This window comes from Heterodontus francisci, chromosome 2 (assembly GCF_036365525.1).
Source record: "Heterodontus francisci isolate sHetFra1 chromosome 2, sHetFra1.hap1, whole genome shotgun sequence".
Classification (NCBI taxonomy): domain Eukaryota; kingdom Metazoa; phylum Chordata; class Chondrichthyes; order Heterodontiformes; family Heterodontidae; genus Heterodontus; species Heterodontus francisci.
Window position 1 is genome coordinate 190,750,451 of NC_090372.1, and position 23,219 is coordinate 190,773,669.

Below are 23,219 nucleotides of genomic sequence, written 5' to 3' on the forward strand. Positions count from 1 at the left end.
AAATTCCTTCTTCTGAAGACTTGAACGCATGTGAGAGCAGCAGGGAGAAGATGATCCCAAACAGTGTTGGCGCGAGAACACAGCCCTGTTTCACGTCACTCAGGATAGGAAAAGGGTCTGATGAGGCACCGCCAAGCTGAATTGTGCCTTTCATATTGTCATGGAATGAGGTGAGGATACTTAGCAGCTTTGGTGGACATCCGATCTTTGCCAGTAGTCTGAAGAGACCACGTCTGCTGACGAGGTCAAAGGCTTTGGTGAGATCAATGAAAGCAACGTAGAGGGGCATCTGTTGTTCTTGGCATTTCTCCTGTAGCTGGCAAAAGGAGAGCAGCATGTCAATACCCCTGTGTATATAGAACTGTACAGTGTACATAGCACTGTACCCCCACGTGTGTAAAACCCTACCCCATTATATGTAGAACTGTATCCCAGTACACCTATAACTATACCCATGTACCTTTAGACTGTACCCCAGTGCACATACAACTGTATGTCAGTGTGTGTAGAACTGTACCCCAGTGCACATACAACTGTATGTCAGTGTGTGTAGAACTGGACCCCAGTGCACATACAACTGTATGTCTGTGTGTGTAGACTGTAGCCTGGTGTAAAGGGGAGAAAAGGGATAATAAGCTGTAGCTATTTTTCTTTCCCGGTCATATTTTCCATCTCGTCTTGATGTAGTATTACGAACATACGAATTCGGAGCAGGAGTAGGCCACTTGGCCCTTCGAGTCTGCTCCGCCATTCAATAAGTTTATGGCTGAACTGATTACTCCACATTTCCACCTACCCCCGATAACCTTCTACCCCCTTGCTTATCAAGAATCTATCTACCTCTGCCTTAAAAATATTCAAAGACTCTGCTTCCACTGCCTTTTGAGGAAGAGAATTCCAAAGACTCACGACCCTCAGAGAAAATATTTCTCCTCATCTCTGTCTTAAATGGGCGACCCCTTATTTTTAAACAGTGATCCCTAATTCTAGATTCTCCCACAAGGAGAAACATCCTTTCCACATCCACCCTGTCAAGAGCCCTCAGGGGGTTATGTTTCAATCAAGTCGTCTCTTACTCTTCTAAATTCCAGTGGATACAAGCCTAGCCTGTCCAACCTTTCCTTGTAAGACAGCCCACCCATTCCAGGTATTTTGGTTGGAACTGATCTATATATAAAGAAAAATGATTGAACGTAGATAGTCTAGTGCAGGGAAAATTGAACAGGATTTTTTTTTGGTCACATTTTATTCAGTATTGTTGTGACTACAACCACAGTAAGAGAATGGCATTGAGCGAAAGGTTTCACATGACACAGATGGCACAACTTTCCTGTGTGTCATCAGTACAATTTTTCTATGAGCAGTTGTGTGACATGGCCACAAGATGTGCGATGTGGTGCATCTATCACTGAGAATGATCAAGAGTTCAATGAGAAGAGAATTTTCTGCAACAATTTTATTTGATAAAATAAATGCATTTAGGATATTCTCATACATTCTCAAGGTTTTAAGAAAAAAAGACTTGCATTCATATAGCATCTTTCACGACCTGAGGTCATAAAATTAAGGTCTGTAATCTTAACGTAAAATGTTACTTCTCTGCTGTAACACTGATTAGTGATGGGCTGAAGGCTTGCTCTACAGCATAGCTTTCGAATGGTTTGCCCAAGTCTGTAATTTTCTTTGATGCCTATTCGACAATCGACAAATGTCATGCTCAAAGTGTTGCCCATTTCTGACATACTGGCCTAACAGTAGCTGTGAGCCACTGGAGTCTGTGTCACCTTACACTGTCAAAAAAAGCTGTATTCCTGTCACATCTGAGCAACTTCTACTGGAATAAGTGTTTTGTGAGTGAATCTTCAAATGAAACTCTCAGTTAGTCAGAAGACAAACATTATCTGCGCTTCAACTCTTTTTACCCTTTGCCAATAGGTATAAAACAGTCTGGTTCGAAGATGATCAGTTCACATTTTATTAATTGAGTGCGAACATGGAGTTAATTTCATTATTATATGACTTAATATTCTAGAAATTGTGCAATGGTGTTCAGACAAAAGCAGTTGGAGTCCAGCAGCGGAGAGGGTTTGGAGGGGGTGTTAGTTTGCAGCTAACACATTTCCCTGTCACTTTTTCTAAATCATGCATTGCTCTAGTAACATTGTGATTTCTCTCCACCAGGAGAGCTTCTAACCTTAAAGCAAAAGCACAAAATACTGCTGGAAATCTGGAATAAAAACAGATATTGCTGGAAGCACTCAACAGGTCAGGCACCATCTACAGAGAGAGAAACAGAACTAACACCTCTGATATTTATAGGGAGGTGGACAGGAAACAGAGAAATCCTGGGGACCAGGATGTTCTCCCAATTGTCACAGCAGGACCTCACTATCAATTTTTTATTCTGTTTTCTTCCCAACAGCCAGCCAGGTTACAGGCTCGCTGGCTGACAGGAGGGAAAGATCGGGGGTTCATGTGGGGGTAGGGGGGGGGGGGCGGGGTTGGTGGTGAGGTCTGAGCCCAGAAGTCAGGAGGAAGGGAAAGATTGGATGTTGGAAGAGAGGGGGTACATGTCAGCAAATTATGGACGTGATGAGAGGCCACAATCGGCAGCAGGTTTGCTCGAGAGGGCCAGGGGCTGGAGCTGTCCTGCTCCTCCTGGCCCACAAGGAGTGCTGTAAAAAGCACTTGCCTTCTGCAGCCAGCAGATCCCACCTCCATTCACTGCCAGGTTTCCCAAGCCCTGTGAAACCCACGCAGCAGCAGTAAAATTTAAATCAGGCTCCCATCTACACTGTGGCAGCCTGATTTAAATATTATAATGATGTGTCCTGCCTCTCCAAATCAGGACACAAGCATACTTTCCAACCTGGCACCATAGGAGTGGCGGCAGGTGCTCACGCGGTGGATTGATGTCACATTTCTGGCGATATTTAATTTTTAACTCTTCTCACTACCCTGCCCGAGTCTCTCTCACCCATCATGGGAGAGGGAGTGTTAATACCGATCACAGTGTTTCAGGTCAATAGCCCAACGTACTCTGGATAGACTACTGGCATTTTGGGTTTACTTGTTTTCTTCTGGAGCTGTTGCTGTGGAAGCTTCCTCAGAATTTCCCACATTCAAAGGGGAAAAAAAGAATTGTTTCCTCCTAGAAGTTGCATAGACCATTATTGACCATGAAGCAAACATAGTGCATGCCTGTTGCAACTCAAATTTATTATTAATTGTAACACTATACAACAGTACCCTCTGCTGAGAAAAAGCAGTAACGGCCAGATACACCATACGTCAATAAATGGCTGTGGTAATATATGCTGACTAGAGAAATACCCTCAAGCTATAACTCATAAGAGTGAAGTACAAGAAGCAGAAGTACATGTGACAATGAAGACCCTCTAGTGACAAACGAATCTGGACGGCACAGTTAGTTACATCACAATGGTTTTACTTCCACAACGTGGCTTTAAATTCACACCAGGGTGACAGGATGGAAGCTTCATCTCTCTACTGGCTTGAATGCTACTAAATGAAGTGACTCTGGAAGGTATTAATCCAGTTCTTATTGTGTACAACATAAAACTGCCCACACAAGAAGAGTAAATCAGCAACTACAAGGGGAGATGATGTCAGTTATTGAAATGTCAGGTAGAAACAGTAAATGATGCTCTTCTGAGCCTCAGGAGGTACAGACAGCCACATCTGGAGTGGAGTAGAGGACCCGTAAGCTACATTCTGTTCACGGCTGAAAGTACTTGCTAGTGACGTCAGCTGGCAGAATTTGAAATTTTCCATTCTCCAGCACCAGCACCCCTCACCAATTAACCACAAACACCAGAAAAAGAGTAGCCAGTTTATTATACAGTGAAGTCTGTCAAATGGAGGTGTCAAGTCCGACACCTATCATACAAAGGCTAGTCATATTCGAAATCAGTGCACTCAGGAAAAGTTGATATTGCTCTCTGAATTGGTCTCATTTTCAGCAGTAAAGTATAGCCATGTCTCACTGAGTTATTCAGCTCCTGCTATAACTACTGAAATACTTCTACCAAATATTTCTGAACTGCAGCAACTGGTGATATTAAACCATGCTTCAGATTTGTGTTCAACATTGGAATTGACGCTGTTAGTAAAAGATGAAAAACCACATGACTGCTCCACGTAAGTGTCCAGGAGTGCCTGCCAGGGACCTCCACTCCTCACCTTGTCAAAGTATCTGTGGTCAGGAGGAGATCACCTATTTTAAATACACCTAACGGGTATCTGCACCACTATGAACACATCTTAGACACCCACCAGAGTAAGGGAGACGGGAACAGGCAGCACTGGGCAGCCACACTGGAAGCTGCCAGTGCCAGCGACCCAATTACTTACTTTTTATTGTTGCCCACTTCAGGAAGGGCAGGAGAGTGGTGAAGTTATTTTGGAGGCACAGGCCAGAAACAAGGCATTGAGGCTCAAATGGGCTGCACCTACCAGAGGCCAAGGGCCTGTAAACTTGGATAAGACTGGTGCACTGGCTGCTTGGTGTAACTCAGGCCAGGAGATCAGGATTTTGCAGCTGGGGAAATACCACTCCTGACCCCATCCCTTCTGATGTCAAGGTTAGTGTTTGGGATGGATGGAGGTTCTGCCTTGTGGAAATTTGGACAGGGCGGCACAGTGGCGCAGTGGTTAGCACCGCAGCCTCACAGCTCCAGCGACCCGGGTTCAATTCTGGGTACTGCCTGTGTGGAGTTTGCAAGTTCTCCCTGTGTGTCTGCGTGGGTTTCCTCCGGGTGCTCCGGTTTCCTCCCACATGCCAAAGACTTGCAGGTTGATAGGTAAATTGGCCATTATAAATTGCCCCTAGTATAGGTAGGTGGTAGGGAAATATAGGGACAGGTGGGGATGTGGTAGGAATATGGAATTAGTGTAGGATTAGTATAAATGGGTGGTTGATGGTCGGCACAGACTCGGTGGGCCGAAGGGCCTGTTTCAGTGCTGTATCTCTGAATAATGAATAAGCCAGGACCCTGCCATATCCAGATTCTGGCTCAATGTCCAGCACCTTCATCGCACTCCCGCCAGACTTGTGCCGAGACGACTACAATCTGGGTGACATAACCAAAGCAGGAAGATGGAGTTAAGATTCAGATCCATAATCTAATTGAATGGAGGAACATGCTTGAGAGGCTGAATGGCCTACACCTGTCCTTAAGTTCCTATGAGAGTACACTGCTAAGGATATGCATAGCTGGCCCCATTATTTTTAATGCCATTAAGCTATAATATTTCACAATCATTGCCTTACACATTTTATTCTTCTGCATAACACAGGATATAAGTAACAATGGGAGCGATTCTGCAGCAACAGGAACATGCACCACTGGTTTGGGGAAGGGTTTGCAAAGTCACATCTCTCCATATCCACATCTGGGCTGGGTGAAATGAATCCAATGGCCCAAACACCACTGCCAAAGTAATGGTGAGGCTAATATCATCATTATTATTTATGCGCAAATGCCACTTCAACTACAGCAGATGCAAGCTTAAATGCGAAAATCGTAAAGTTGCTGTGGGAGATGCATGACTCCGCTGTTAGCTTCACGAAAATGGCATCTTGCTGTCTGGCTCTCCATTCAAATTCATTCAGCCACATGAAGTTGTTGTACTTGCATTGTAGGTACAGATACAGATAGTCACGTCAAGGCATCTCAAGTTCAAATAAATTTTAAGTGATTAGATGTTAAATTACTGTCAATCAACCTCTTTGACACTGAAAATCAACTATTGCAAGTGTGGAATGTAACTCCTTCTATTTATAATTGTTGTTGGAGATTTTATTTTAATTGAATTTTTAAAAAAAATCTTTTTCTTTCCCTCTCTTTTTTTTTCCTCTCTCTTAATCCAATCTACCTTTCCCTCTTTTTATTCCTCTTTCTGTATTTGCTTTAACATTGAATTCTCTCATTCGAATTTACATATCCTTCTCAGTCCTTGTGCTGTTAATTTCACAATCCTTCAATCTGATTGGTTAAGGGAATACACAGTTACTTGCCCTCTTCTCTCAGGTCCCAGATGCCCAGAGGGTATCAGGCTGTTTGCACCTCGCACTTCCAGCAGTTTACAGTGCAAAATATCATCAAGATTAAATGGCCAAGGCCAAGTCTCACCAGCAACGGATGCTGTTCATTGCCCTATCACAGGATATTTTTGGCCATTGTGTCTATAACTGAAAGATTGTAGCAGTATTAATTAATAAATAATTGCATAAGCAATGTAAAACAGTCTATATAGACTGAATGACAACCTTTCTCCCACTAAAGCTATTTGTTGTGCCATTGACCATATTACATTTACTTGAGATTAAATACAACTAGATCATGGATTAAGTGCAATTATGCAAATGATTCCTGGAGGCAGCAAAATGGACTACTTGTTTATGTATGAATTTCATCTCCAATTTCATGTGAGCTTTCAGCCTGGAATTTAAGTAGGTAAATATGTTACCTGAACGACCCACACCGGCAGAGATCTTCCTCCCTCAATCACTAATGCCAGATGGTTGCTTTTCCTTGCATGATATTAAAAGATGTTTTTAATTCACAGTATTGATTCTGCCAGTAAGTTAATACAGCAGAGTAAATTGTTTCTGTTTTAGAAAATTACTGAAGGAACTTTTTTTATGGTGATCTGTGTCACTGGTTCCAAAAAACAGATTGCTCTCCAGGTACAGAACATTGCCTTTAACAGTCTGTAATTATCACAAAGTATTCTCTGTTAATTGACTGATTCGGGAAGCTAAATATAATGACTACTTATTAATCATGAAAGGAAATGTACAGCGGCAAGGCAACTGCAATAATTGCACTAACGATGGAGAAACGTTAATTAATGAAAAGAACAATGATGTAAAAAATTAGGTACATAATGTTTAGCCACTGATTTAATATGCTTTGGGAACTCATTAGTGTGCATGGCAGCAATGGAGTGCTGGAGATTGTTACTGCGCCCATATTGTGAACCTCTTGCTAAGAGACAGACACCAGCCTTTGTTGTTGTAGCTCACACTGTTGAAAGTGTGGTAATGGTGGGACTTTCATTATGATTTTATGGGTGCCACTGTCAGTATGGACTGCAACGTTTTTTACATATCGCATTTATCAACTTAATTCCTAGTAAACCAAGGCCTCATAAGTAAAAGAAAGACTTGCATTTATATAGCGTCTTTCATGAACTCAGGACATCCCAAAGTGCTTTACATCCAATGAAGTACTTTTGAAGTGTAGTCACTGTTGTAATGCAGCAATGTGGCAGCTAATTTGTGAACAGTAAGCTCCCTCACATGGCAATGAGATAATGACCAGCTAATCTGTTTTTAGTTTGCTGGTCAAGGGAAAATATTGACCAGGGCACGCCCCTGCCCATCTTTGGATCTTTTGCATCCACCTGAGAAAGCAGACGGGGCCTCTAATTAATGTCTCATCCAAACGATGGCCTCTGATAGTGCTTCTAGTACTGTTTCAGCTTTGTACCAACAACCTTATAACAACAATTTGCATTTAGATAAGGCCTTTAGCATAGAAAAACATCTCAAAGCACTTTGTGAAGGCATAATCAAAGAGATTATATTGGATAGAAATTCCTATGAAAAGAATCCCACACAGTAATATTCCTCCTAACTGAATAATTATATAACTTAGAATTACAATTTGTGGCAGAATATTAGAATATTCCATAAAGATGGGAAGTCCTGCATTCACTTTAATGCGAAAGGCAGACATTCATTAAACCATAAAGTAATTTAGAAAAAGGGAACGGAGGCCCTTGTTGGCCTGCAGTGCTCTACGCTCTGCACAGGTGGGCCTGGTCTCGGGTGGTCAGCACAGGTGTCCATGCAGCTGGGTGAAAGGGTTGGGTGGCTATACTATCGGGTGACAGGGTTGGCGATCAGTAAGAGTAGGCACTGAGGGCCATCAGCACATAAGCCCAGAGGAGTAGCAAACCAAAGATACCAGGGCAACTGTCTCTGCAAGGACAGTGCACTGGAGGCCTCCTGATCGCCTGGCATGGGTCTCATACACCCTGGCCTTGTGGTCCCCCACGATGTGATGCAGCGCCACTGACAGAGGGAGGGTCAGGAGGCAAGAGACAGCCTCATAATTAACCGCTTCCAGCCACCATACTTGCCTCTCTGAGTGAAAGCAATAAAAACTGACCTAAAAGCATTTAGTCAGTTGCCTCCTTTCTGTTAGTGTTCCGTCCCTAGTGCCCAGATCACACATGTGCTCTGGCACATCAGAGGCGCATAACAAAGGAGGGCTGAGCCGACTGGCAGCCCAATATGGGAGAAGGGTGAAGTCAGCATCTCACAATTAAGGCATGAAGGAATAAGCATTTTCCACAATGAATGTTAACTTCAAAAGCGAATACACTTTATAGCAGAAAACAAATGGCAAATTGCAAGTACCTGTGAAAATCCAAATGTGTCTAGGTGTTTATTTTTTAAACACGTTTTCAAGTGCTTCTATGAGGCACATGCAGCTGGGCTGGAGGCAGGCTGCTGATCAGGCTGCCCCTTGGCCTGGATGACTTCGGCAGCTGTCCTCTGGCTGCCAGAAACCTGGAGGGCCCTGGCTGCCTGAGGGTTTCCTGCACAGCTGTAGGACCCCTCAGGCATCGCAGCTGCTGGTGCTGGGCTCACTGGCGGAGGGGCTGAGGAGCCTCTGTCCACACTTGGAGCACCCTGAGGGGAGCCCTCAGCTGTGGAGGACAACCTCTCTTCCTCCCTTTCAAGGCTCACTTGAACCTGCCTGCTGACCAGAGAAGGACGAGGAGCTGGAGAAGACTCTAGGCACCTCATCCTTCTCTTGCCACTGATGTATCTGTGGCATCTGGCTCTCCAAGAGGGTCGCCAACCTCTCAATGGAGAAGCCATGCACTCACATGCCTGAGACATGGCACAACTCATTGGCATGGATGGACCCCTCCATCGTCCGCTCAAGGTTGCGCATTGCCTCTGGCATCTCCTCCAGATGTTGCCTTACCTTTCTCTGAACTCCAGCATGCCCTGTGCTGTCGACACCAGCGGCTCGTCATCAGCCTGGGGATCAGCATGGGCCTGGCCGCCCACAGTCCTCCAGCTACTGGACATCTCAGCTGTCACAGCCTCAGCCAGCTGCTCGGGCGCGTGTGCAGTGGTCTCAACAGCTTGTGACCCTGATTCTACAGCCAAGCAGAAACCCACCAAGCTGGAAGTATCTGCACTGGTGGAAGGTGCAGGAGAGTCATGGAATGGTGCATCCTCTGACTGCTCCTCCTCTGAGGCTGACTGCTGATCCCCCCTCTTTGGATTGAGTCTCCTGCAGACGCCGACCTTCATGAGAGAACACAAACATGTGTGGGTTGGGATGTGCAGATGTTATGGTATCAATATGTTATGTGGATCTCCAGAAATGTGCTGGATGTCGATGGAAGACAATCCTCACTCTCTTGCACTCCAGTCTCACCATCCGCAATTGAGTGTCCGCCCTGAGTCCCCACCAACTCCAGTGCTTCACTCTCAGCTACTGAGAGAAACCGTATGTCAGCAATTCCTCCGCCAGTCCGCGAGGTCGCCCTGTTGTTATGGACCTCCTTGTCCTGCAAGTGGAATGAGGGAGATAGTCATACTTCACAGGAAGAACTATAGGACAGGTCTGCTTTTGACAGCCCCTCATCCCCTGCAGGGCTTTGCTATATGACTTATCCCCACACCAGCTCTCAAAGAACAGTACAGCACAGTAACAGGCCATTCGGCCCTCCAAGCCTGCGCCGATCTTGATGCCTGTCTAAACTAAAACCTTCTGCACTTCCGGGGTCCGTATCCCTCTATTCCCATCCTATTCATGTATTTGTCAAGATGCCTCTTAAACGTCGCTATCGTACCTGCTTCCACCACCTCCCCCGGCGGCAAGTTCCAGGCACTCACCACCCTCTGTGTAAAGAACTTGCCTCGCACATCCCCTCTAAACTTTGCCCCTTGCACCTTAAACCTATGCCCCCGAGTAACTGACTCTTCCACCCTGGGAAAAAGCTTCTGACTATCCACTCTGTCCATGCCACTCATAACTTTGTAAACCTCTATCATGTCACCCCTCCACCTCCATCGTTCCAGTGAAAACAATCCGAGTTTTTCCAACCTCTCCTCATAGCTAATGCCCTCCAGACCAGGCAACATCCTGGTAAACCTCTTCTGTACCCTCTCCAAAGCCTCTACGTCCTTCTGGTAGTGTGGCGACCAGAATTGCACGCAATATTCTAAGTGTGGCCTAACTAAAGTTCTGTACAGCTGCAGCATGACTTGCCAATTTTTATACTCTATGCCCCGACCAATGAAGGCAAGCATGCCGTATGCCTTCTCTCAGGGGAGGTAATGAGCTGTGAAAGAAAGTGGCCTGTGGCCGAGATGCCACCATGCCTCTCTCGGGATGTGATGATGCCTATCCCTTTTTGCCAACGCCTTTGTTGCGCCTCCCTCCCCATGTCATGCACATCCTCCCATGTAGTCACATGCAGCCCTAAAGAGGAGAGCGGTATGTAGTACTTACCTTGGCAGACCAAACAAGGTCATTGACACTGTTCCTGTACTGCACCCATGTTTGGGGGCGGTGGGGGGTGACCCCATGGCTGTTGACTTCCTCTGCGATCTCTATCCAGGCTTGCTATCCCTGGGGAAGAGGACCTCCCGCCTTTCCCTTGCAGCCTGGAGGAGAATCTCCAGGGAGGCATCACTAAACTGTGAGGTCACTCGGTGTCTTGCCTGAGCCATCCTGCAGTTTCCTTAACAGAGTGGTGGTGTGTCCAGGAGTCACTCCAGCACCAGTCTCAGCAGCAAATAACAAAGGACTCTAAGGCAGCAATGAAAGCAGGGCTGGCAGGGTTTTTAAATATGGCGCCAGCACCTCCTCCACAGTCATCCGATGCTGCATTCAGCACTTCGACTCCTGCCCCCATCATGTGATTGATGAACCCCATGCCTCCATTATCATAATTGGTCACCTGCAGTGTGAATGGAAGCCATGCAGAGTGGTAACGGCGCCCAATTTCGGGTGTGCTACCGAAAGCCGTGACACAATCATTAAATCCAGCCCCAGGTTTTGTGCTCTGCCCCTTGCTGTAGTCAGGTGGACTCCCGACAGGGAGGAAAATCAGAGCAGGAAATATACTTGGGCCACTGTCATGCAACTGGGCAGCAGGAAGATTGTAGAGGTATTAGTGAAGGCCTGGGAATAAGCCACCTGCTCATCCCGTTGGATGCAGGTTTGACACAGGCCAGGGAGTCTGTGGAGTGAGTATGATACATCTTCCTCCTTGTACTCCCAGTTGCTTCATAAAGCTAGAAAGATCTTTCAAGATACTTTACCAGATCATTTCAGCTCTACGTGCTCAGTAACCAGTGTACTTGTATGTACTGGAATATCCATCTGAATCAATGTCACTGAAATAAACAGGCAACCCTTCCCCGCAAATGCTGCTGTAAACTAGAACATAACACAGCAGTAATGCTCTCTGTAATAAAGTATATCTTGTATTGACAGTAATATAGGAGCATGTTTACTTGCACTATAAAGGTCCTTGTACTTCCTATAAAATGTCAGTCCACCTGTAAATATAGAACCCGATACATCATTTATAATATGTTATTCATTTATAATAAACTCCAGTTACAGAAAGTAAAAATAACCTGCTATTACATTTCATTCCAAGATGAAAAATGTAGTTCCCCATCCTGAACTCATTTAGGTTGTGAAAAAGGATAAAGATCAGATGAATTGATTGGGGATATATAAACTGGCACATCACTCTAAACTAGCCTAGAATAACACTTCAATTTGGGACACCATCAAACTGTTAAAGATAAATCTATAGTTTCGTTAATCTCTCAAGATCTCTCTCTTCCTGTTCATCAACCTTCGTATCCTCCAAGCCCCATTGTAAAGTGCTTATGGTGCCCTAGTGTCAGCTGTGGCTTAGTTGGTAGCACTCTCACCTCTCAGTCAAATGGTTGTAGGTTTAAGTCCCACTCCAGGACTCGAGCACAAGCTAAGCTGCCACTCAAGTGCAGTACTGAAGAGGTGCTGCACTGCCGGAGGTGCTGTCTTTCCAATGAGATGTTAAACTGAAGTCCCATCTGCTCTCTGCAGTGGACCTTACATATGGAACTGTTTCTTTTTTGTGTTCTCCCCAGTGTCCCGGCCAATATTCATCCCTCAATCAACATCACAAAAACAGATTATCTGGTCACTAACAAATGCGGTTTGTGGGAGCTTGCTGTGCACCAGTTGACTGCTGTGTTTCCGACATTACAAAAGTGACTAAATTTCAAAAATACTTCATTGGCTGTAAAACCCTTTTTAACGTCATGAAAAGTGCTATATAAATGCAAGTCTTTCTTAATGGGGCCTTGAGTTATGTGGAAGACACTATAAAAGTGCAGTTTGTTTTGCTATTGTAAGGGCTCCTGTTAATGTATGACTTGTTATTTTTCCCACAGGAGATATTAAAGTTATATTTAAACAAAATGTATGAACTATTAGTGGAGTTCTGGAATTAAATGTATTTTCACAGCAATTGATAGCAGTACATTGGTAAATGTTTCATAGCGCATGTTTATTATAAATTAATAACCCATGTTACTCAATGTTACTAAACTTATACACTGATTGTCTTTTGTAACTTAACTGAAATATTGCAAATTATTCCAGTGATATAGCATTGGTTTCATCAAAAGATGTTAATGATTTATTGTAATTGTTTATCTGCATTATTAACAACAATGATATTACCATTCCATTAAATAGAAAATGAAGTATATGTACACACATTTAGACTACTGTATGAATTTTTAATGTTTACAATGTTGGCCCCTAGCTCCATCCTGATTCACTGCAATGATGTTATGTTCAGGTGTGTGTAAAGACATAGAGATAGAATTGTACTGCAATACTCAAGAGACAAGTAATAACTGTAAGGCTCTCTGTAGTGAGTGTGGCAGCGTAGTTTGTTAATTGTCTATCAATTGGGGGTTAATTGTATTCAGGTGGTGGGCATTAATTAGAGACTTGCCTGAGCTTATATGTACAGGAGCAAGCTGAAAGGATGGGTGTTGGTTGAAGGTACATGATCAGAAGTGTGTGTCTCTGTAAATAAAAGATTGTATGTGTATAAGGACTAGGCTCCAGCTCTAACCTTCACCATCTAGGTATCATAGTGGTCCAATGATCTAGAGGCTTAGAATAATAATCTAGAGAATGTGAGTTTGGTAGTTTGTGAATTTAAATGCAGTTTTAAAAATCTGGAAATAAAAAGCTGTCATCAGTAAAAATGATCATGAAGCTGTCAGAGTGTCATAAAAACCCAACTGATTCACTAACGCCCTTTAGAGAAGGATTGCAGACCTGTGGCCTTACCTGGTCTGGCCTACATGTGACTTCCAGTCCCACATCAATGCGGTTGACTCTTAACTGCCCACTGATGTGGCCTAGCAAGCACTCAGTTGCATCAAACTGCTACACTGCAGCAATCCAAGAAGGTGGCTCACCACCACCTGTTCAGGGGAATAAATGCTGGCATTCCAGTGACATCCACATCCTGAGAATGAATGAAAAGATTATTCAAGCTTAGGATAAATGAAGAAGCAGAGTAACACTGCACAGTTTACTCAGGTTATAATTTTAAAAATCTGAAACCCAAGCCCAACCTGTCCTGAATGCCCATGTCCGGTTTCAACAGAGCAAGTCGGGATGGGGACTAATCTGTTCTCGAGAAGCAGATCATGCTTTTAAATATGCTAATGAGGCAGCATGCCTCAAATTTTAACAGATTTTTAGATACAATGGCTGCGGGCAAGGTTTCCCAAGGTTCGGGAAACCCAGTAGCTGGAGGGAGGTGAGAAGAGCTGGATCCAACATGAGAGTTTTTCCAGCACTGCTTGTGGGCCAGGAGGAGCAGGAGTGCTTTCCCTTGGACCACCAAGCTAACCTCTCCCTGATCTCCCCCACAACCCATGATCCCCCTCCAACCTGCCATCTGTACGAGCCCTATAAACACAGGAACATAAGCCCCTTGTGGGGCTCACCTCTGCCCTTCACCAGGTTGGTACTCCTCACTCTGGCATACAAAATTTATGCTGGGTACCGGTGAGGCTGGGGCACAGGATGTCCCAACTTCAGGAGGCTATGCCCCCTAGCCTTACCATACCCCCTCTCTTCAGTCATTAGCTTTATGAAGGTCGGTATTGGGCACTTCCACAAGACGATAGTGGAACTTCTCCCTGTTTCTGGGTCCCTTTGAAGTTTGCAACTGTTCCATTAGACTCTCGCCAAAGTTACAGAAGGAGTCTACTGGAACAGCCAAGGAATTTCAGTCCCTCCAGCTTGAATTATATCAGAAGATGCCATGGGTACAAAGTCATATTGATGAACAAAGCACCATCACCAATTATAAAGAAGTAATGAATGCTAATATTCTTCATTTCAGTATAAGAATTTAAGGAGGTAGATCAAAGACAGAGGCATTGACCGTGTGTCCAAACTAGATATAAGAGCAAAAATATTGCCCATGGCTGCAACTTAATTTTCCGTGTGAGAATGCAGTTGGCACTGTACGCCTGTTTCTCTTATGCCTTTTGTTAGCCTCAGTGGAGTAGACTGCGCTACATACAGATATGAATATGAGATTTAGCAAGTATGACAAAAGAGTCTTTCATTTGCTTTAGTTTCATTAGGTTTGTAAAGATGAGTTTACAATATACAGCCCCTTACTTAGGTTTGGCAGCATAAAAAGTTTGACGCAATGCTAATCTTTCATGTGTAAGTCCTTTCTCAATAGATTTGTTAGCTTGTCCCCTCAGGGTATCAGGCCTTCAGCCCCCAGTATTCTTCCCCACCCCACCAAATGACAAAACAAAGGCCATGTAATCTTAACCAGAGCAAACACAAAAAAGACACAATATAATCAATTACAACTCTCCCTTGGACTTTCTTTTTACCACCACTCCGCCCCCACCAACTCAACTCTCCAGCCACCCTCCTCTCAGTGGAGTGGTGTTTGACCTCCTCTATTATTTCGCCACAGCACACAGCTGAAGGGTGTGGAGGAGGGGGAGTGGACTCCCATCTCAGCGCTGCAGGTTTATGTCGCGTGCATTCCATTGCCTGCCTAAGTTGCCCCCAAGTGTGCAGTAAAGATGACAGTTTAGCACAATAGAGCTAATTACCTTCAACATTAACTTCAGCAGACACAAGTCGGCAGCTTCTGATCAATTCCTACTAGTTCACTGCCAGTAGAACAGCATGCAACCTCTCCAGTATTCTCGCCACCCTTACGCACTATTTTTTAATATTTTCCACAAGGACATTGAACTGTTCGATTTGATTTGTTGTGCCATTGATCAAATTGTGTGGCTGCGAATTTCACCAGAGCCCCTGAACTTCAATGGCTTTCTGGCGGACACACTGTTAACTGAGTCTCCGCTGCAATTCCAGTGAAGTTACAGCAGAGGAGCGGGAGCGACTCTTGAAGACATTCCCAGCCTTCATTCAACCTTATAAAAGAAAAATTCTCCACCCATCTCCTCTTACCTGAGGCCATGTTTACTGCCAGACCTCAGTTCCACAGGTGTCAGTCACCCTCCACTACCTTACCCACGTGGCTGTTATTCTAGATCGTGAATGTCAGCAGGTTCTTTGAACCATAGTCAGTACAGCACCAAAACGCTGGTGAGATCAGTAGTGGAGTTCACAATAGGCGCAGAGTCTATGTAAATGCTGGGATCGCTGCCCTGAGGAAATTCCAGGGCAAGGTCAGACCCAGGCTGCTCTCAGTTGCTGCCATTAGAAACATGAGGAACAGGTTGCACACTGATTGTGCTTGAGGTGGGGAGACACGATTTGGGAAAGAGGAGAAAATGGCATTAAAAGGAAGTGTTGCATTCACACAAAAAAAAACAAGCTCCTTTCTCGTGAGTTTGACAGGGTAGCTGCAGAAAGGCTGTTTCCCCTGGCAAAAGAGTCTGGAACTAGGAGTCCTAGTCTCAAGAGAAGGGATTGGTCATTGAGGGCTGAGATGAGGAGAAATTTCTTCATTCAAAGGGTTGTGAATCTTTGGAATTCTCTGCCACAGAGCTGTGGAAGACAGAGATCGATAGATTTTTGGACACTAAGAGAATCAAGGGATTTGGGAATAGGGTGGAAAAGTGGAGTTGAACTAGAAGATCAATCATATGGCCTACTCCTCCTATTTCTTATGTTTTTATGTTCAGCCATTATTAATTCTGGCTGTATAACTACATTTCTGATTTGTGATCCTTCATCTTACTAATCCTTTGTTTAATCTATCCCCCCAAATAAAAATGCAAGTCACAAATTTGACAGTCACGTGTGGACAAGTGTCTGTACTAAATTGTTATTAGCCCAACTGCCCATTCATCACTTAATTGCAGTGTAGTGCAATTAGCAGACGAGAAGCTGGCTGCGCCAAATTAACTGCAGGTTTAAATGAAAAGTGCTCAGCTGGGAGTAATCTGATTTAAGCCCCCGTTTAGAACAAACACATCCTGACACAGTGAAATGATTCCAAAGGAAATTTTTAAAAAAGTGCATTTCTGCTAACTCACTAAACCTCTGCCGCTACAACTGTGTTTCAGGTGGAACATTCTGGGTGCTCAAGGATCTCTCCTGAGTCATTTCATCGAACCGATCTACCTGCAGAGCATTGTACTGGGAAGCACTCACCACGTTGGTCATCTTTCCCGCGCATTGTGCCAACGGCTAGATGATGTCGCTCAGCTGCCTCCACCCTATCGGTACAACCAGCCTCTTCTCAGTGGTATGTTATCAGTCTTATAAACAGCCGGGCTACTGCCAGGCCTCATTGTAGCCCGTGACAAGTGACAGGGGCCTCTGTAATCGCTGTCCACTACAGGCAGAGCTTAAACTTTTGCCCTCCCAAGTGAACAAAAACCCAGATAGTCCATAGAATAAACACTAAGGGGCCGAGTTATTATCAATTTATATCCATGCAATCCGGGCGGTATCAGTTGAACTAGCTCAAAAGATCAGGGAAATTTTAACCCCAAGTGAGTTACATAGAAACATAGAAAATAGGGACAGGAGGAGGCCATTCGGCCCTTCGAGCCTGCTCCACCATTCATTTATGATCATGGCTGATCATCCAACTCAATAACCTGTTCCCGCTTTTGCCCCATATCCTTTGATCCCTTTAAACCCAAGAGTTATATCTAACTCCTTCTTGAAAAAATACAATGTTTTGGCCTCAACTACTTTCTGTGGTAGTGAATTCCACAGGCTCACCACTCTCTGGGTGAAGAAATTTCTCCTCATCTCAGTCCTGAAAAGTTTACCCCGTATCCTTAGACTATGACCCCTGGTTCTGGACTCCCCCACCATCGGGAACATCCTTCCTGCAACTACCCTGTCAAGTCCGTTTAGAATTTTATATGTTTCTATGAGATCCTCCCTCACTCTTCTGAACTCCAGCGAATATAATCCTAACCGACTCAATTTCTCCTCATATGTCAGACCCGCCATCCCAGGAATCAGTCTGGTAAACCTTCGCTGCACTCCCTCTATAGCAAGAACATCCTTCCTCAGATAAGGAGACCAAAACTGCACGCAATATTCCAGGTGTGGCCTCACCAAGGCCCTGTATAATTGCAGCAAGACATCCCTGCTCCTGTACTCGAATCCTCTCGCTCTGAAGGCCAGCATACCATTTGCCATTTTTACCGCCTGTTGCACCTACATGCTTACCTTCAGCGACTGGTGTACGAGAACACCCAGGTCTCGTTGCATATTCCCCTCTCTCAGTTTATAGCCATTCAGATAATCTGCCTTCCTGTTTTTGCTACCAAAGTGTATAACCTTACATTTATCCACATTCTACTGCATCTGCCATGCATTTGCCCACTCACTCAACTTGTCCAAATCACCCTGAAGCCTCTCTGCATCCTCTTCACAACTCACCCTCCCACCCAGTTTTGTGTCATCTGCAAATTTGGAGATATTACATTTAGTTCCCTCATCTAAATCATTAATATATATTGTGAATAGCTGGCGTCCTAGCACCGATCCCTGTGGTACCCCACTACTCACTGCCTGCCATTCGGAAAAAGACCCATTTATCCCTACTCTTTGTTTCCTGTCTGCCAACCAATTTTCTATCCATCGCAATACACTACCACCAATCCCATGCGCTTTAATTTTGCACACTAATCTCTTATGTGGGACTTTGACGATGCCTTCTGAAAGTCCAAATACACCACATCCACTGACTCCCCCTCATCAACTCTACTAGTTACATCCTCGAAAAATTCCAGTAGATTTGTCAAGCATGATTTCCCCTTCGTAAATCCATGCTGACTCTGTCCGATTCTACCACTGTTCTCCAAGTGCTCTACTATAAAATCTTTGATAATGGACTCTAGAATTTTCCCCACAACCGACATCAGGCTGACTGCTCTATAATTCCCTGTTTTCTCTCTACCTCCCTTTTTAAATAGTGGGGTTACATTAGCTACCCTCCAATCTGTAGGAACTGTTCCAGAGACTATAGAATCTTGGAAGATGACCACCAATGCATCCACTATTTCTAGGACCACTTTCTTAAGTACTCTGGGATGCATACCATCAGGCCCTGGGGATTTATTGGCCTTCAATCCCTTCAATTTCCCCAACACCATTTCTCTACTCATACTGATTTCTTTCAGTTATTCTCTCTCACTAAACCCTGTGTTCCCCAACATTTCTGGTATGATATTTGTGACCTCCTTTGTGAAGACAGAACCAAAGTATGCATTTAGTTGGTTAGCTATTTCTTTGTTCCCCATAATAAATTCCCCTGTTTCTGACTGTAAGGGACCTACATTTGTCTTCAATCTTTTTCTCTTCACATATCTATGGAAACTTTTACAGTCAGTTTTTATGTTCCCCGCAAGCTTGCTCTCGTACTCTATTTTCCCCTTCTTAATAAATCCGTTGGTCCTCCTTTGCTGAATTCTAAACTGCTCCCAATCCTCAGGTCTGTTGTTTTTTCAGGTGAATTTATATGCCTCCTGCTTGGATCTAATGCTATCTCTAATTTCCCTTGTAAGCCATGGTTTGGCTACCTTTCCCGTTTTACTTTTGCACCAGACAGGAATAAACAATTGTTGCAGTTCATCCATGCGCTCTTTGAATATTTGCCATTGCTTTTCCACTGTCATCCCTTTAAGTAATGTTTCCCAATCCATCATAGCCAACTTGCGCCTCATACCTTCGTAGTTTCCTTTACTAAGATTCAGGACCCTAGTCACAGAATCAATTACGTCACTCTCCATCTTGATGAAGAATTCTATCATATTATGGTCGCTCATCCCCAAGGGGTTTCGCACAACTAGATTGTCAATTATTCCTCTCTCATTACACAATACCCAGTCTAGGATGGCCTGTTCTCTAGTTGGTTACTCAACGTATTGGTCCAGAAAACCATCCCATATACACTCCAAGAATTCCTTTTCTACGGTATTGTGACTAATTTGATTTGCCCAATCTATATGCAGATTAAAGTCACCCATAATTACAGATGTTCCTTTATCGCATGCATCTCTAATTTCCTGTTTAATGCCATTCCCAACATCACCACTACAGTTTGGGGGTATATATACAACCCCCACTAACGTTGCATCCAAAACTACTTGAGTTCGTGTTTTCCACGATCTTTTATGTTGGTTCAAGATTCAGTTCACCTGAATCCAGACTCGCCCACATAAACCAGCCACGACCAGTTTTGAAGTTGCAAGATTCCACCCATTGCATTGGTTCAGGGAGGTTTTCCAAACGACTAGTAGGCACTTTTTAAAAGATTTTTCATATCAATAAAGCAGAAACCCTATCCCTGTAACTTTAAAGCATAGGTGCTGTATAGTTATTAACTTTGTGTACAGTTTGTATAGAACCGTTCTTTTTTTCATTCTTTCATGGATGTAGGCACGCTGGCAAGGCCAGAATTTGTTGCCCATCCCTCATTGCCCTTGAAAACTGAGTGGCTTGCTAGACCATTTCAGAGGGCAGTTAAGAGTCAAGCACATTGCTGTGCGACTGGAATCACATGTAAGCCAGAACAGGTAAGGACAGCAGATTTCCTTCCCTAAAGGATGTTAGTGAACCAGATGGATTTTTAACAACAATTGATGACAGTTTCATGGCACCATTACTGAGACTAGCTTTCAATTCCAGATGTTTATTAATTAATTGAATTTAAATTCCACCAGTTGCTGTGGTGGGATTTGAACCCATGTCCCCAGGGCATTAACCTGGGCCCTGGATCACTAGTTCAGTGACGTTACCACTACACCAACATCTCCCCTAAACCAGTGATATACATTTGCAACATTCCACAAATTGGGATTAGCATGACTTTGATGCAATATCCTAGTCTATTGAATAAATCTTAATAAAAACCATATATAACTCCATATTCAACCAAATATTGAGAACTGAAAGTCAAACTACCTGGATATTTTTGAAGTCCTGAATTGTTTCTGCCATTATTAAGCATGCCTGTAATCCTGTTTTGCATAAAATAAAAATAAGGGGTCACACATTTAAAACTGAGATGTGAAGGAATTTCTTCTCTCAGAGGGTGGTGAATCTCTGGAATTCTCTGCCTCAGAGAGTTGTGGAGACTAGGTCACTAAATGTATTTAAGGAGGAGGTAGATAGATTTTTGAAATCTCAGGGAGTCGAGGGGCATGCGGAGCAGGTCCGAAAGAAGAGTTGAAGCCTGGGACAGATAAGCCCTGATCTTATTGAATGGCGGGGCAGGCTTGAGGGGCTGAATGGCCTACTCCTGCTCCTAGTTCTTATGTTCTTATTGCCAAGTCTTGCTCCCAACCCGCAAAGCTTACTTGCTTCCTTGTCTGCCATTGGGCTACCCCAGGGATTGGGGATCTGACCCATCAGGGATGGGACTCCTCCCACAGCACCCCCACCACCCCCACCTCCCCCCCACCCCCCCGGGATTAGTGACCACCGCTCCCCCACCCAGATCTGGCACCCTGCCCAGGATTTCCAGAACAGACCTCCTCCCCTCCACTCACAGAACCCAGTCTTCTCGTCAGTCTTACACTCATGCATTGAATAAGCTTCAAAATCTTTATCTATGTGCATTGACCCCATGTTAGTAGCACAGGCTATTCTTTCTATTTCCCACAACAATAACAAAAATTTGACTTTTAGATAAATATTCACACACTTATTTGCATATTTCATCAAAAGTTGGTTCATTTCAGTGATGATACTTACTGGTAGATGTCCATTTTTTAAATTTAATAACACATTTGATAGCTGTACTTCTGTTTGCTCCCCAATTTCTCCCAATTCAAGCTGCTTTAAAGTACCTTGCCTTGGCCATAAACTTCATGTCCCACTTGGTCTGCTCTGAGATAAGATTGTAGGATGCGCAACTCAAGTGTTTCTATATATCTGGACAGTGTAAGTTCTACCTGTGTTCTTACATTTACACAGATTTCTATCTAGCAGCTGCACTGAGAACTGAAATAGCTCATCCAGCTGCAGCGAGTTCACGTCAAACTTCAACTCAGGGTTGCGAACAAAGCACTCAATTGCACGAAGTGCAAAGTCACCATACTCAATACCCACTTTTCCCTTTCTGCTATCTAAAGCCTTGCCAAATTGCATCCACCTAGTTAGTTATTACTATAATTTACATATAGATAGACAATGGCCATTGTATCAATAAATCTTTAGAGACCCCATATTAAAAATAAAATGAAAAAAAGTCTGGGGTTTAGAGTTTCAGCGTTATGCTTTGGTTTCTAACCCATGGACACTGTTGCTGAACGGAATCATTTTTTCTATTATCTTTAAAATGTCAGTCATTACGTTCTTAATTTAAGTTTAATTTGCATTTTAGAGATAATTGCTTACTTGGACAGAAGCCAATTTAATGAAGCATTGGCACTTGGCTAGAGCACACGATTTGGAAATATTAAACACCATGGCATTCTAATGTTGCAGTGAAACAATGAAAAGAGCCATTGTTGAATGGTTACTGAGTATGTTAATTTAACAAAATGAGTTTTCCTTTTAATCTGATTTTTTTTCGTGCTTTATTAACAGCAAACTTTGTCAAAATGTTTTGGAATATTTAATTTTAAACCTTGACATTGAATTTCTCAGCAATCAACAGCGAATCACGGCAAGATAGTCAATGAATGTCATCATACACAGGTGACTTGTTGCGGTATAGTCATGCTGGCAGTCACTGTTGCCGCAAAATAGAACAGGGTTGACACATAAAGGAAAACAGTGTATCATATCAGCTATGTCAGATATGTAACAGGAAGCAACTTTTCAATGGTACCATCTAATCTTGCCAGTATTTATTCCCCATCCCTGAGTACAACTGAATGGCTTACTCGGCCACTTTAGAGGGCAGTTAAGAATCAACCATGTTGATGTGGAACTGGAGTCAGACAGGTCAGACCAGGTAAGGGTGATGGGTTTCCTTCCCTTTAAGTGCATCAGTGAACCAGTTAGGTTTTTATGAGAATCTGACAGTTTTATGGTCACTTTTACTGATACCAGCATTTTCAGATTTTTTTAAAGCTGAATTCATGTTCTTAAATTGCCATAGTGTGATCTGTGGATTACTAGTCCAGTAAAATAACCCATACACTACCTTATAAAAGCAGCTTAACCTACTAAGCTAAATACTTCCCTTTATAAGTATATCACTGAAATATTTCTTTAAATGTTATTTTTATTTCATACTTGGCGAATAGAACAGTTTTTAACAATATTTATTTGGCATTGATAGATTTTTTTTTACACATTTTGACATTTTCTGACTGTTATGGCCAGGTGAGGAGGGGTCTCAGGCTCCCCTCTTGCCCTTCCTCTTATTTAACCACAACAGGGTTTATTCTTTTTTTAAATATTGGTTGTGCTTACCACCTCTGTGAGTGTTTTACCTTTTTTCTTTACTGTGATCGTGAAAGAACCAATTGGACAGGTTTTCTTGAGTTTAAACAAGAAAGAGGTAAGTTTATTATATTTAACATGCTAACCCGATTTAAAAATATTAAAATTACACTACACATTCACGCACACATTCACACAGAATCTCTCTTCTCTCTCTTTGGCCTCCTTGTCTCGAGAGACAATGGGTAAGCG

The 23,219-nt window shown here is 43.5% G+C and overlaps 1 protein-coding gene across 1 annotated transcript in view; it reads left to right on the forward strand.

Annotated features, from left to right (window-relative positions):
• adarb2 (adenosine deaminase RNA specific B2 (inactive)) overlaps window positions 1-23,219 on the forward strand; it is a 706,833-nt gene that overhangs the window by 655,800 nt on the left and 27,814 nt on the right. The window contains exon 9 of the mRNA XM_068051905.1: window positions 16,670-16,851. Coding sequence (XP_067908006.1) covers window positions 16,670-16,851 — 182 coding nt within the window. The remainder of the gene's footprint in view (window positions 1-16,669; window positions 16,852-23,219) is intronic.